The sequence below is a fragment of the Panthera uncia genome (genome assembly GCF_023721935.1).
Source record: "Panthera uncia isolate 11264 chromosome A3 unlocalized genomic scaffold, Puncia_PCG_1.0 HiC_scaffold_12, whole genome shotgun sequence".
Taxonomy (NCBI): domain Eukaryota; kingdom Metazoa; phylum Chordata; class Mammalia; order Carnivora; family Felidae; genus Panthera; species Panthera uncia.
Window position 1 is genome coordinate 28,683,707 of NW_026057579.1, and position 13,922 is coordinate 28,697,628.

General features: G+C 43.1%; 1 protein-coding gene across 3 annotated transcripts in view; it reads left to right on the plus strand.

The window, feature by feature from the left end:
- The window catches only part of NBAS (NBAS subunit of NRZ tethering complex), a 328,333-nt gene that overhangs the window by 197,072 nt on the left and 117,339 nt on the right, over positions 1–13,922 (plus strand). For all 3 annotated transcript variants that reach the window (XM_049652503.1, XM_049652501.1, XM_049652502.1), the window contains 3 exons: positions 2,385–2,549; positions 5,614–5,727; positions 6,054–6,177. In XM_049652503.1, the coding sequence (XP_049508460.1) occupies positions 2,385–2,549; positions 5,614–5,727; positions 6,054–6,177 (403 nt within the window). The remainder of the gene's footprint in view (positions 1–2,384; positions 2,550–5,613; positions 5,728–6,053; positions 6,178–13,922) is intronic.

Below are 13,922 nucleotides of genomic sequence, written 5' to 3' on the forward strand. Positions count from 1 at the left end.
AACCAAGCTGCAGTATCTGAGATGATCTGAAACCCAGGAGAGGTATTGTGTTTTATTGGCACCTAAACCCCAAACGGTTATTTTTAACGTTGTTGCTCTTATAAGTATACAAGTAACTTAATGTGATTTTTTTTCCATATTAACATCCAGTGTTTATGTTGTTTTTATAATCAAATGACAATGATTACATTGAGTTGGTATTTTATACTTTTCTCAATGTCCAAAGAGCCCACGGGAAACAGTTTTTAAAACTTTTTTAAAATTGAGATATATTTGACATAAACCATTGTTTTAGCATAAGGTTATTAATTTGGCATATTTATATTGCAGTATGGTTGCCATTATAGCTTAGCTAGCACCACTACTCTGTCACCTAATTATCATTTCTTCTAGTGTTGGGACACAACTTTTTTCATGTTTAAAGCACAGTTTAGAAAATCTTACCAGAAGCCTTAAACAAAAACTGGATAAGTTAAGTTGTAAGCATTGGTTAGTAAAGTTTAAATTCATTTCCTTTTGGAAGTAAGAGTAAAGTTCACAAAGTTTTCTAGAAATTAAGTATCCTAACATGATGTATTTGTTTTCTATTGCTGCTATAACATATTACCACAAATTCAGCCACTTAAAAACAATGCAAATAAATTATCTTCTAATTCCCCTAGGACGGAGATCTGGCAGACTTTGATGGGTCTGTCTTTAGTCTCACATGGCCAAGATCATGGTGCACACAGGGCTGTGCTCTTTTCTCGAGCCTCAAAGGAGGATCTGTTTCCATGCTCACTCATGGAGTTGGCAGAAGTCGATTCCTTGTGGTCATAGGACGGAGGTCCCTGTAGCCTTGCTGGCTGTCACCTCAGAGCTGTTTGCAGCCTCTAGGTGCCGCTCACATGCCTAGGCTTGTGGTCGCTTTCTCCGTCTTCAAAGCCAGCGACGATGGGTTGAGTCTCCAATGCCTCAGGTTTCTCTTTGCCTCTTCCCCCGTGGCATGTCCCGGACGCCCTCTCTCTGACCCTAACTGAGAAAGCTTCTCTGTTTAAAGGCTCGTGTGATTAGAGGCTCGTTTAAAGGACCAGTAATTTTGGATACTCTTTACTTCAGGGTCAGTGTCCTTAATCATATCTGCAGAGTCCCTTTGCCATGAAATGCGGTGTATTCCCAGGTTCCAGGGATTGGGACGTGGACGTCTTTGGGGGTCTTTAATGCTACTTACCATAAAGGGCAACTGGCCAGATAGTCTGCAATGGTGCATTATTTGTGGTGTGATAATGCCCTGGAGACTACTGAGTGATTACATAGTTTACATTTTTTATTGCTTGTGCTGTGATATGGATCTAAATAGCCAAACTAAACTCTCCTTCTATTAGTATTAAGAAGGCTATTGAAATAGTGGGACTAGGCCTCAATTTTTGCTTTCTATTAAATGGGAAACTTAAAATAAGCGGAAGTAGATTAACACTAAACCAAGAACTTGGTTTTTATAGAACAAGTAATGTTTTTCTTTGATCAGAAGCAGATGTGATTGTTGTCATTTCCATTTAAAATGAAGTTAATATATTAGCATTTTTCTCCACATGGAATCTCTCAGGTGAGTAAATGGGGAGTCAGAATTTTCGCTTGATTGCTTCAAGATTGGCAGGAAGTTTCATGTTATAAACCTTTTAAACACTATTAATCATCAAGTTGTTTAGATGAAAAACAAAATACCTTTCGACATTTATAGATGGGCCCTCTGAATTCTCTCCCTTTGTCTGGGTCATAGTAGCATTGTTCAAATGAATAATTTATTTTGTAATTAACCTAAATAACAAATATTTCAGAATGTCTAAGAAATAAATGGGAGTTTGTCTTTGTAGGATATTAGATTGGTAAAAAATCAAGAGCCCATTATTTGCTTTGTAAATGTTTCTGAAGGGGATTCTTTGACAATGCACCATGATGGTTTTTCCTTTACCAAATTTTCTTTTGTAAATGCTCCAAGGAGGTACGATATGCCAAATAATGCTTCATTTCCCGTTTTTTTGTTGCTAGCCAAGATGGATTTTATTTTTTATTTTTATTTTTTTTAAGTTTATTTATTTTGAGAGGCAGCATGAGTGGGAGAAGGGCACAGAGAGAGAGAAAGAGAGAGAATGAATCCCAAGCAGGCTCCCTGCTGTCAGCACAGAGCCTGACATGGGGCTAGAACCCACAGAACTGCGAGATCATGACCTGAGCCAAAAATAAGAGTCGGACGCCCAACCCGACTGAGCCATACAGGTGCCCCACAGATGGATTTTACAATGTATCTTTGTGTCTGATAATTGTCAGTAACCTCATGATCACCCTCTGTTCCTACAACAGTGACAGCCTACATTTTTGATCTTGCCATTTTCTTTTCTAACTAGGGTGAAGCCAGCATTCCTGGCAGCAACACAGACCTGTTCCACTGGGGCACCGCGGCCACCATGAAAGTCCTGTCCAGCACCACGACCACCACCAAGGCCGTGCTGCAGGCCGTGAGTGATGGGCAGTGGTGGAAGAAGTCTTTAACTTACCTTCGGCCACTTCAAGTAAGCGATGCCTCTTTTTTCTAAAGACCCATTGTGTGGCTTATGTCAGTCCATCGGCACTGGTTTTCAGTTGCGTTCATGTTGTTACAGCTTTCTCTTCTCTAGATCCTTAAAATAATCCGTTAAGAAATCTAAGCCTCCCATCATCCAGGGGAAGAGTAATTTATTTTATAGAATGTGGCATTTATTTTATAGAATTTTATAGGGTCTTGCAAAAGACACTGCTACAGATTTAGGTGTGATTAGATGTCAGAATTAGAATTTAGGGGGATGAAAAGGAAAATGATTCCATCAGTGCTTACTTGTTTTTGCTGTATTTCTGTGGGCCAGTAGTCATGAAAAAGCGCTAGAAGCTGGCAGGAAGGCTGAGGTTATTGGGCTGCTATAACAGTAATACCACATACTGGGGGGCGTAACAACAACCATTTCTTCCTCACGGTTCTAGAGGCTGGGAAGTCTGAGATCAAAGCTCCGGAAGATTTAGTGTCTGCTGGGGTCTGCTTGCTATGTTCTCACATGGTGGAAGGGGTGAGGGAGCTCTCTGGAGTCTTCTTTTATAAGAGGTCTGGTCCGTCCCATTCATGAGGGCTCCATTTCCCAGAGCTGACCACCTCTGCAAGGTCCCAACTCTTATTTTTTTGGGGGTATGACATAGTGATTTGACAACTCTATACGCTATCCTGTACTCACCACAAACATAGCTGCCATCTGTCACCATACAACACTCTTACAGTGGCCTTGACCGTGTTCCCTATGCTGTACCTTTCCTACCTGTGACTTACCCATTCTGTAACTGGAAGCCTGTACCTCCCACTCCCCTTCGCCCATTTTGCCTGTCCCCCACCCCCTCCCCTCTGGCCCCCACCGGTTCTCTTATTTATGGGTCTGTTTATGCCTTTTTATTTTTTTCTTTTGGTTTGCTACTTCGTTTTTTAGATTCCACATATAAGTGCAATCATATTTTATTTGTCTTACTTAGCATAATACCCTCTAAGTCTATCCATGTCAACACAAATGACAAGACCTCATTCATTTTTATGCCTGAGTAATATTTCATCGTGTATATATACCCAGAAGCCCCACCCACCTCTTAATTGTCATGTTGGGGCTTAGAATTTCAACATGTGAATTTCAGCAGGCGACACGAACATTCAGTTTCTAGTAGGTGCTCTGGGTAAAGAGAGCAGCGTATCAGACTCTTTCACCCATTCTGGAAGTCGAGGTCAGGACAAGCGTTTGAGCGATTGTGCTCTCTGTGATGCATGAAATCCACTGCTCCTCTGCTGACTTCCGTGCTTTCTCACCCTGCAGTCCTTGGGCTCTCCGGAAAGCTCAGAGGAAAGAGAAACATGCTGTTTACCAGGTCACCCCAGACGCTCTCTGGGTGTAGCGTTCATTTTATTCGCTGTCCAAGTACTCTTCAGGCGTCTTCGGTGTGCCAGAGCCCAAGCTAGTGATTGGGAGCAGGGCGGCAAGCCCTTTGCCTGGCAGAGCCTGCACACAGACCCGCCAATAAAGTAATTGTGCAATAATGTAGCGGTAGGCAGTCATGCGGACGGTGAGGAGGCTTCTGCAAGGTGGCGGGAGAAGGATCCGTATCGGGGAGAGAGAAGTTCTGATGTCTGACGTGGATAGAAGGTGGGGTTTCCAGGACTCACTCTCAGCGGAAGCCTGACTGAGCCACATAGAGCACATGCAGAGCCCTTTTCGGAGGAAGGTGCTTGACATCCTTGTAGAACAGAAAGGAGGCCTGTGTAGTATGAACAGAGCAGCAGGGAAGAACGGTAGGAGATGAGAGGAAGGAGCTGGTGTCCAGAGCCTTGTAGAGACACTGGTGGGGTCCACAGGTCTTATTCTGAGTAGGACGGGGAGCTGGTGTGGAGTGCAGGCAATGCTGTCGTGTGATCCACCTTCATTTAAGGTCATCTGAGTGCTGTGTAGAGAGCTGGCCGGGTGAGTCAGGAGTAGGAGCAAAGAGGCTCCAGGCGAGAGGTAGTGCTGGGGTGACTGGAGAGCCAGGGAGGAAGTGGGAGATGCGTTCTGTGGACCTGTGGGTGGTCTGGGTGTGGACTCTGCGGGAAAGAGGAGAACCGAGGATGACCTGGCCAAGACGGTTGGGTAGATGTCCATACCACTGACTGCGATGGAGAGTGCTTGACTTTGGGGGACGGCTCTGCGTCTCCTATCGTGGTGTGTGTCACTTGGGTTATGATTTTGGTCACTTTTCTGTCTCCCCTCGTGGACCTTTTGGGGGTATGTGTCTCAGATGAAATGTTTAACCCTGTGCCTGATACTGGATCATTTTTGGTAAGTGTACTTGTAGTTGTCATCGTCATGTACAGAAGGGCCTTTGCTGCTGCCCAAGGTCATGGTTGGCACACGGTGGGGTGTGGGGTAGCGGCGACATGAGCGGGGACGTGACAGGGGCGCACTTCCTTCCAGCCTCCAGCTGGGAGGGTTTCAGCAGTGAGGTATGAGGCAGGCCTGCAGGCAGGGGGGGGGGGGGGGGGGGTTAACGAGGCAGTCAGCAATGGACAGGCTGCTCCTAGTGGAAGAAAGGCCTAGAAGCTGGTATGATGCGTGTAGTAGATCGGCTGGTTGGAGGGAAGAATTAGCCTTCGATGTTAACTAATGATGTTAACGGACCTCAAGGAACTTTAAGTGTTATTTTACGTGGTTTAGACTTGATGCTGCTGCCTGTTGGTATTGCTCAAAGCTGGGCAAGGGAGCTATGTGTACCAAGTGATGTTTGAGGAAGGTTATTCTGACTGTAGGCTAGAAAACTTGCCGTGAGTCGAACACTGATTGCTTCTTTGTTTCTGATTCACTGATGTCAAAGTGACCGGAGAATCCAGAGGCGCTGCAGGGTCAGGTGGAAGCGCCCCTCTTAGAGGGCAGCTGTTATTCCTACGTCCTCTGCTGGGTGTCTGTGTTGCTGTGACACTCTCTGTAGCTCACACACTGCACGTGGGTCAGTTTCTCCTGAAATCATCCCTGCTTCCCTTCTCCCCCCACCCCCAGGGCCTTTCTTTTTACCCACTGTTCTTCACTTTGTTCTATTTAGGGGCGAGAGTTTGGCGGTGCTTATCAAACGGGAACCATAGCCAATGAAGGGCTAGAAAGACAAGGGTACCATCCTTTTTATGAATCTGTCCTCTCCGATCCCTTTGTCACAGAGGTAAGGACAGTGCGCCTAAGAACGTAGGCTCAACCGTCATGCTCTTGTGGGCATTTCAGTAAAAAAAAAAAACCCTAAAATATTGTTGAAAATGTACATCTTTGGCTTCGTACTCATGTTATTCGCTGGTTTTATATGACTTGTGTCTATTATGACATATTATGAGATTAAAATCTGTTTGAAACTTTACATAAAATAATGTGCTTTAGTAAGTGAGAAGTTATAATTCGCATCATCAGAAGGTATAAAAGCCTATGATTCTGTTCTTAGAACATCTTCATAGAAGAAAAGACACCCTACTAAATGGTGTAACCGCTTCTGTCTAGTCTGCAGTGACCTGTGACCCGTATCAGCACGTTCCAGTAGAAAGCTTTGCAGAAGTATTGCTAAGAACTGGAAAACTGGCTGAGACGAAAACTGAAGGGGAGGAGGTATTTCCAACAACAGAAGGTAGGAAAGAAAGTTCTAGCTCCTTGACCGTGTGTAAGTCTTACTAGGAGATCCGTAAGTGAAAAACTATATGAGTGAATGGAAGTTGGGAAAAACAAGGATATAAATTTTCAGTAGTTTTGAATAGCTTAACCTGACACCACCATTCACTTATTTAAAACATTTATTGAGTACCTTCCATTTTCTGGATACTTACTAATATTGAGGATTTAAAAGGATAAGGATGATAGGATTCCTCTATTTAAGTTTCTAATTATGTGAAGTGATTCTTACAGTGAATGGTATAAAGTGCTCAATAAATATTCGATGCTTTCCGATTTTATGTGTTAATTAAGAACTCTGAAGTATTTGCTTCACAGAAGGTACATGTGTATTTCATTTAAGAATTTTCTGTGTGGCAGCATATCTTTTCATGTAGAATATTTTGAAAAGAATTCAATGTACGCAAGTTCACCGATGGCATCTTACCATTTGTGTGTTTTTTTCTCTTTCATCTCCTTACTTCTTTTTAAGGTTCCAGGATCGTTTCCTCAACTGTTTTCTTTCATTTCCCTCTCTCTCTGCTCTGTCATCCATAGTGAATACCTCATGATTTAAAGGCTGCCGGAGTTTCAGCCATCTTGTCTATATTCCAAGCATCAGTAAGAAGAAAAGAGAAGGGAGGGCAAAACATTGTGTCCTTGGCAGACCTATCCACACCTGCCACTTACATATTTCTGGCTGTCTCTCACCACCAGTAAATCTGGATGATGCTGTCTTAACTGAGCACATCCATGTATGGGGTAAAATTGGGGAAAATGTGTATGTGGAGTAGAACTGCTGTTTTTCCCAGAATCCTGTTCTTGTCACTTATTTTTGGATAATCCTTCTTTCAATCAGTATTTATATGTAGTTGGAAAGAGGGGAAACAAATACCACTTTTCTATCTACTGTGTGGGCCTCTTGAATACTAGAGGTTTTTATTAAGTATACCATTTTCCTTCAGTTCTGTATGTATGTTTTTTTTTTTTACCTCTTATTTCTGAAATCAGGGTGTCTCACAATCGATGAGTACGTTTTTCTTTGTTTGCTTTTCTCCAAAAAGCTATTATTAAATTCATGGCACGTCTCAGAAACAATGCTGAATATACATGAAGAGTGTAGTTACATTGCTGTTTCCCCTTTTAACTATTCTTTATTACTGCTTGCTTTTCTTTTTTTGATTGTCTTTTAAGTATTTTTTTTTTCAGTTCCATAGACATTTATTGGTAGGCGGCATTTGCTTTGCCTACTGCAAGAGAAGCCCCGTATCAAATGCTATTAGTACAGTATTTTATTTAATCTGAATAACAGACCACCTGATAGTTACCATCAGTTGTATTTTACGTTGTAAAGAAGCATGTCTCAGAGATAAGAATAGTTTTGTTTTTATTTTTGTTTTGTTTGTTTTAAGTTACACAGCCAGTGGTTGGTTGAACTGAATTCAGATTCAGCGTTGATCATCGCAGTGGGTAGTATTCTCCCCATTTTACCAGCCTCTGCAGGGGACTGCATTAGGCCTTGAATCAAAAATAATAACCGCAACGAACAAAAACATGACAGTGTCACTTAGTTTGATATTTTCTATTCAAAATTTGTTAATATGTCGAAGTTACCATTTTTTGCAGGGTGGAGTTTGCAGCAGAAAAAATTGTCCTGAAGAGTAAAAGCATCTCAAAATGGAATCACTGTTTGTTCCTTTTTCATCTTATCACACGTGACCTTTTTCATCTTATCACATGTGACCTGTCCATACTCATGTTCTGCAGGGATACCAGAGGAGTAGGAAGTGTCCTCTGTTTCACCCATTTGTTCCTCAGACCTGTTTCTGGATAAATTCTCTGTAATTGTTTGCTTGTGGATCAAAGTATGAATGGCTATTGAGCTGCTTTGCACAGATAGAGTCTAAGACCTTAGGAAAATAGTGGGTTGGATGTCGAAGTGTATCACCCATTGATTGGCATAATAATGGACTAAAATCATAACCGGGAAGTTTGGAAACATGGATTGATACAGTGTTTTGCTTAGCTTGCATCATACATATATGTGCTGATGAGAGTATCTGTCATACAAAGGGCATGCTTTGCCCAAAGGCAAAACAGTGGCATCACATTGTCCAACCTGCAGATGCCTTCTTAGAGCAAGCATCCTGTCTCAGACTGATTTCTCAGTGTATTTAAGGCTTCTGCTATTTTCCAGAGCTGTGTTCTTTTTTTTTTTTTTTTTTTTTTTTGAGAAAGTGAAAGGCCCTCATGAGGTGCAGATTTCTGGGTTAGTAGGCCTCCCCTTTTCATAGTGTCTTGAGAGTACTTGACCATCTCTGCTGCACTTGGTAACTAAATGATGGGACATTCAAGTGATATTGAAGCATGAAGCAGGTTAGAGAGACTTTCTTCAGGCGCTGTGTGGAGTAGGGGACACGTGCCTAATGATGGACCAGGGGACCCCTTCCAGTGCCTTTTCTCACCATATGTCCTTTACTCACTGAAGGAGTGGTCCTTGAGCCACCTGTGTGCTCGGCGTTGTCCACATACTTGGAATATAAAGTCACAAAAGACCTGGTCTTGTCCTCCAAGGGCTTACTGTCCAGGTGAGGAGACAAGACAGACACATTTGTGTGTGATAAGGGCTATGAGAGCAGACGCAAGAGGTGTTGGGATTATAGACGTGTGACAGCCACGTGGAAAGGTGGCCTGAAGAGGCTTCCAAGCTGGTGATACTTGACCTGGGATTTGAAGGATGAAGAAGGGCAACGTAGATCAAAAGAGCAGGGGGAGTTGTTTCACATTAGAGCCCCTTGGAAACATTTTTAAGAAGTGTTGAAACCTGGGATCCACTACAGACCTTGTATTTCAGAACGTCTGAAGTGCAGCCCATGCATGAAATACTTTTAGAGTTCCTACGGCAATTCACTTGGGAAGCCATGGTGAAGACCCTTTGGAAGTTTCACTTAACACGCTAGCATCTCTCTACCCATCACGTGTCTGTTCTTCAAACCGACACACTTGCTTTGTAGACCTCTCACCTGGCAATCCGGAGAATGCCACCTATACCTGTTATGTCTGTGTCTGGTCTCTTCCCATTGGGGGTCAAACCCTGCATAAGGACTCTTCCCATTGCGTGTCCTATCTGTTTCTAAGGTGTACAGGCCTGCTCAGGTTTTCCATATGGCAGACGTGAAATCAGCGTCTCCACGGTGACAAGAGTGAGCACAGTGTGTGTGTCAGTTGCTGGGACAGGAATTGAGGCCGCGCTCTTGGCGAATCTGACTCTAACTTCTCAGGGGCGTGTGCACCGTTCTTAGTAGTGTCTGTGAGATTTTAGTGGGACTGCAGGTGTTTTTTTGTGTGTGTGTGTCCTGGTGTTTCATCAAATTGTCTTTTCTGATGCTCAGATTTTACTACTCCACCAAGGGAAAGGATCCAAGTCCGTTGAAGTATTAAAAATTTTTTCCCAATATTACTCAGTTGAGTGGGAAAAAGATTTCAGAATGCTTGTATATGTTAAAAATGGAATTTTTTTTTTAAATGTAGAGGTGATTTTAATAATCTCTTTAGTTTACATTTGGGGATGCAACTTATGATGCATGTTCATAAGCACTGTCAACATTTGACATCCCTTGATAATGCTATTTTATCTGAGATAGGTGTCTTTGGGTGCTTTATAAAATCAAATATTTGTCAGAAACTCAGCAGATTTGAAGAGTGATATAGGCTAACTGACCCAAAATAGAAATTGTGAAAATATGACTTCTAACTTTGGTTCAGAAATAGGTCATAATACAAATTAAACTTCCCAATATGATCTGGCTTTTCAGAATTTTTTAATAAAGTTGATGAAAAGGTTTTTATGGAGACTAGCTGAAGAAAATTGATCATTATTTATTTAGCTAAATGAATGATTTAATGGCTAATGATTTCCAAATCAATAATATGGGCAGCTCTCCTATGTGAATTTAGTTCTGGAATTAAATTTATCATAGAGTGCTTTCCAGAGGCACTTAGTTTGCACAGAATTAGTGCTTGGAGGCTTATGCATAGATTTCATCTGATTTTGACTGTATAACTTGTTTAGAAAATGCATTATATTCAAGATTTTAGAGCCAGCATTGCAAATTAAATTCATGTACACTTTTAAATGTAAGGCGGGCTTCCCCTCCCACCCCCACCCCCCATATACCTTAATGGTACAGTAAAATCACGGCAACTCAGTCTGTAGTCATCATGACATCTGGTGAATCCCAGTGAGACCTTTTGGGATCAGTCTACTTCACATCCTCACTGATAATTTTGTCGAATGTTCTTCAGTGGCTTCAGATTCAAAGACTGAGCAGCTTCCTGTATGTGGGGTTTGATTTTCACTTTGCAGAAGTCCTGGAGTCTCCATGCTGCCTAGAAGGTTTTAATGCCCAGAGGCGTGACTTCATGTAACCCTAATTACCATCCCGAGGCCCCATCTCCAAATACCGTCACATGAGGGATTGCGGTTTCAACAAATAAATTTCAAGGGAGCACAGACAGTTTGTTCACAACACTGTCTTTACAAATTAGCTACTTTTCTGAGCGTAGGTGATTTACATTAGCTTTGCAAGCCCGTGTAGAAAGCAAGATAACACTGTCTCCTTTGGGGGGTTTTTGTGATGCAAAAAGAATTAGAGCTAATTCATGCAAAGCATCTTTCTCATATCTGGCCTGTTGGAGCAGATATTTTAAAAATTATAGGTATTTTTGTTTTATACTACTAATTGCTGGGTAAAGAAATGGCATGAATGCAGGCAGAGAGTTTGCATATAAATCATTAGAGATTCAGACTAATTTAGCTGGTGTGTAGGACAGGGATAATACCAGTTAAAAGTGTAAATTAAGGTTGGCCCATATTTATCGAGATCCTGAACATCAAATAAAATTTAATTTTCATTCTTCAGGAAATGGGAGACCATTGAAGAGCTGCATATGTGCATTGCGTCTGTGTCTATGTGTGTTTTAAGCTGTTGAGACACGATTACACCGATGCTTGATGAAAAATAACAGGAAGTTAGTATGAAGGTACAGTTTTAAAATGGATTGGAATGGATTGGAAGGCATCAAGTAGGGTTGAAAGATTCCAGTTTTTAAAGTAGAGTGTGTGGCAGTGGAAGTAGAAAGCCTGTGGGAATGAGTTCTTTGGAAATGAATCTGCCTGCTTGGGTGGCTGACGGTTGGAAGCAAGGGAGAGGGTGAAGTCCAGGATGACTCTGGGATTTTGTGTTTTGCGAACGGGGAGAATAGTGCACCCTTTTCAGAAATACGAATGATACCGAGGACAGAATTAGTAACGTGGGGGGATATTTGGGTGGCAGGGTCACAATAACCGGTCGGTAATATAAGCCGTAGGAAACGGATCAGGCCCCTAGAGATAAAGATTAGGAAAGCACCGAGGTATCCGCCGAAATGAAGAACACGGCTGAGTTCTCCTGGGTAGAGAGTGTGAAGTGGAGTTGACGGGTAGGGATGAAATAGTCTAACTGAATTCCCACGGTCGGCGGTCGAGGAGAAGGCGATGTGGTGACGTGGACACGGAGGAGGGTCATTTGAGGAGAGCTGCGGGGAACCCTGTGACCCTGAAAGCCAAGGAGGGACCAGGTGGCAGTGCCTTGTGGTTCGGTGAGATCTGAGAGAGGATGGCGAGGCCTGCAGAGGGGGTTAGAAGGGAGAGCTCTTAAGGGAGGAACCTTTTTTCCCAAGACCGGTGTGGTTTACTTATGTGTTGGCACAGGACCAGTAGAAAGGGACTTTCTTTTTTGTCGACCGAGGAAAACCGCGAACTTCTTCCTCAGACAGGTTGGGAGGAGCAGCTCAGTGAGGGTCGGGTGCCCAGTGAGAAGAGGCTGGGTAACAGCAAGGATGGCAGGAGTGCGCCCGCTACGCAGGTGTGTGCGTGTCTGCTCTTGTCGTCCTGCTGCAGTCCATCTCCACACCTAAATGCAGCAGCTGATTCATTAACGAGCATGATTTAGGGGCGCCTGGGTGGCTCAGTCAGTTGAGTGTCTGACTTCGGCTCAGGTCATGATCTTGCAGTTCGTGGGTTCGAGCCCCGCATCGGGCTCTGTGCTGATGGCTCGGAGCCTGGAGCCTCTTCAGATTCTGTGTCTCCCTCTTCCCCTGCCCCTTCCCCGCTCTTGCTCTGTCTCTCTCTCTCTCTGTCAAAAATAAGTAAACATTAAAAAAAAATAATTATTATGATTTATATGAAATGGAAGTAATTGCCTCTCTTACCGCTCTGGCAGTTCTTAACAGAAGAACCTATTATCTATCATCTTTGTGGGGGAATCAAAAAGTGTCCTAACTGAAGAAAGTCATTTGTTCCCTCAAGTCTATACTTTTTGGTGGGGGGCGGGGGGAGGAACTTCTAGATGCTTTCTATATGCTAAAGAGATGATATGCGTTGAAAACTAAGGCTCTGATCTAAAATTCACAATGCTTCGAAAACCAAAAGGACTTCTTATAACAACTTGTTTGGCATCAAAACCTGAATTACACTGACATGAGGTTATTTAATCTTTGCTTTATCTCATCTAGTGTGAGCATTCAAATGTTTTATAGCAGAAATGTAATGTCTTTGATTCTGGGTGCTCTCAGAACGTGCTGAAGGTATCATGTCATATGTGATACATTTCTAGCATAACTTCCTGAAAGTTCAGAACGTTCTGAATTCTGGGACACAGAGCCATGCAATAAATCAATGGTGGGTCTGGGTTCTCTTTCTGAAGATGGTTCCCAACTTACTGTATCATTCTGCCTGTTTTTATAGTTTGTAGATGCTGTTTTAGTTGTTCCAAAATGTACCTGGGATTTTGGTTTTATGTTAGGTCTGGTAAGACACCCAGGCGTGGAAATGATGGTCATGAAGGAAGTTTATACTTGCAGATCCCTAGACACAGGAGGCAGGACAGGCCACCCAGGGCCCCCTTGTTACAGCAAATACTTGACGCCCAGGAAGAGACAAGCGACATGTACTCGGGGAATCAGAACAGACTGTTTATTTCGCACCAGGGTCGGCCCAGCGGAGTCGCCTCCAAAGGCTGAGCCGTGAGCCCTGGCGCTGGCCTTCTTTTATGCCTGGCTAGCTTCCGGGTATTGGAAACCTTCTATTGGCTGCATGGGGTGGGTGGGAGGCGTTATCAATTGTGCTATGTGGGCAGTTGGCTGATGCAAGAGGCAAGCAGGATTACAGAAGCCAAAAGAATGCAAGGAGAGTATCCAGCCTCGGACACCTGGCTGGCCTTTTTTAAATCACTTCTTGCCGGCTTTCCTTCTCAGCACGGGGGAACACTTGGGTCAGCCTGGGGTCGGAGGCAGAGGAGGCGGAGGTGTGAGGGGAAAGCCTGGGCAAAAGTCTTTATTGTACTTTCCATGGGAACAGTAGGGGAGGGATTGTAGGCAAATTTGAGTCAGCCTAAAATAGATTGTTTGAATAATTTTGTAAGACTCCAGGCTGTAGTTTTCTCTGGTTGTCCAGTGGCTGGCCCTGGGGTGGTTAGAGTGGAGGAATATAAAAGCCACTGGAGAGAAGGTGGTTCAGAGTATTGGCTCTAAATTGGTTGGTTTGCATATCAGAGATATGCTCAGAGTAATTGTTTGCTATCTTTAGGAATTTCTAGCTCTGAGACGGGCAGTCTTTCCAGGATTGTCAAACACCCAGAATGTCAAAGCATCATAAAAGAGAAAAAAAAAAAAAAAGATTAACAC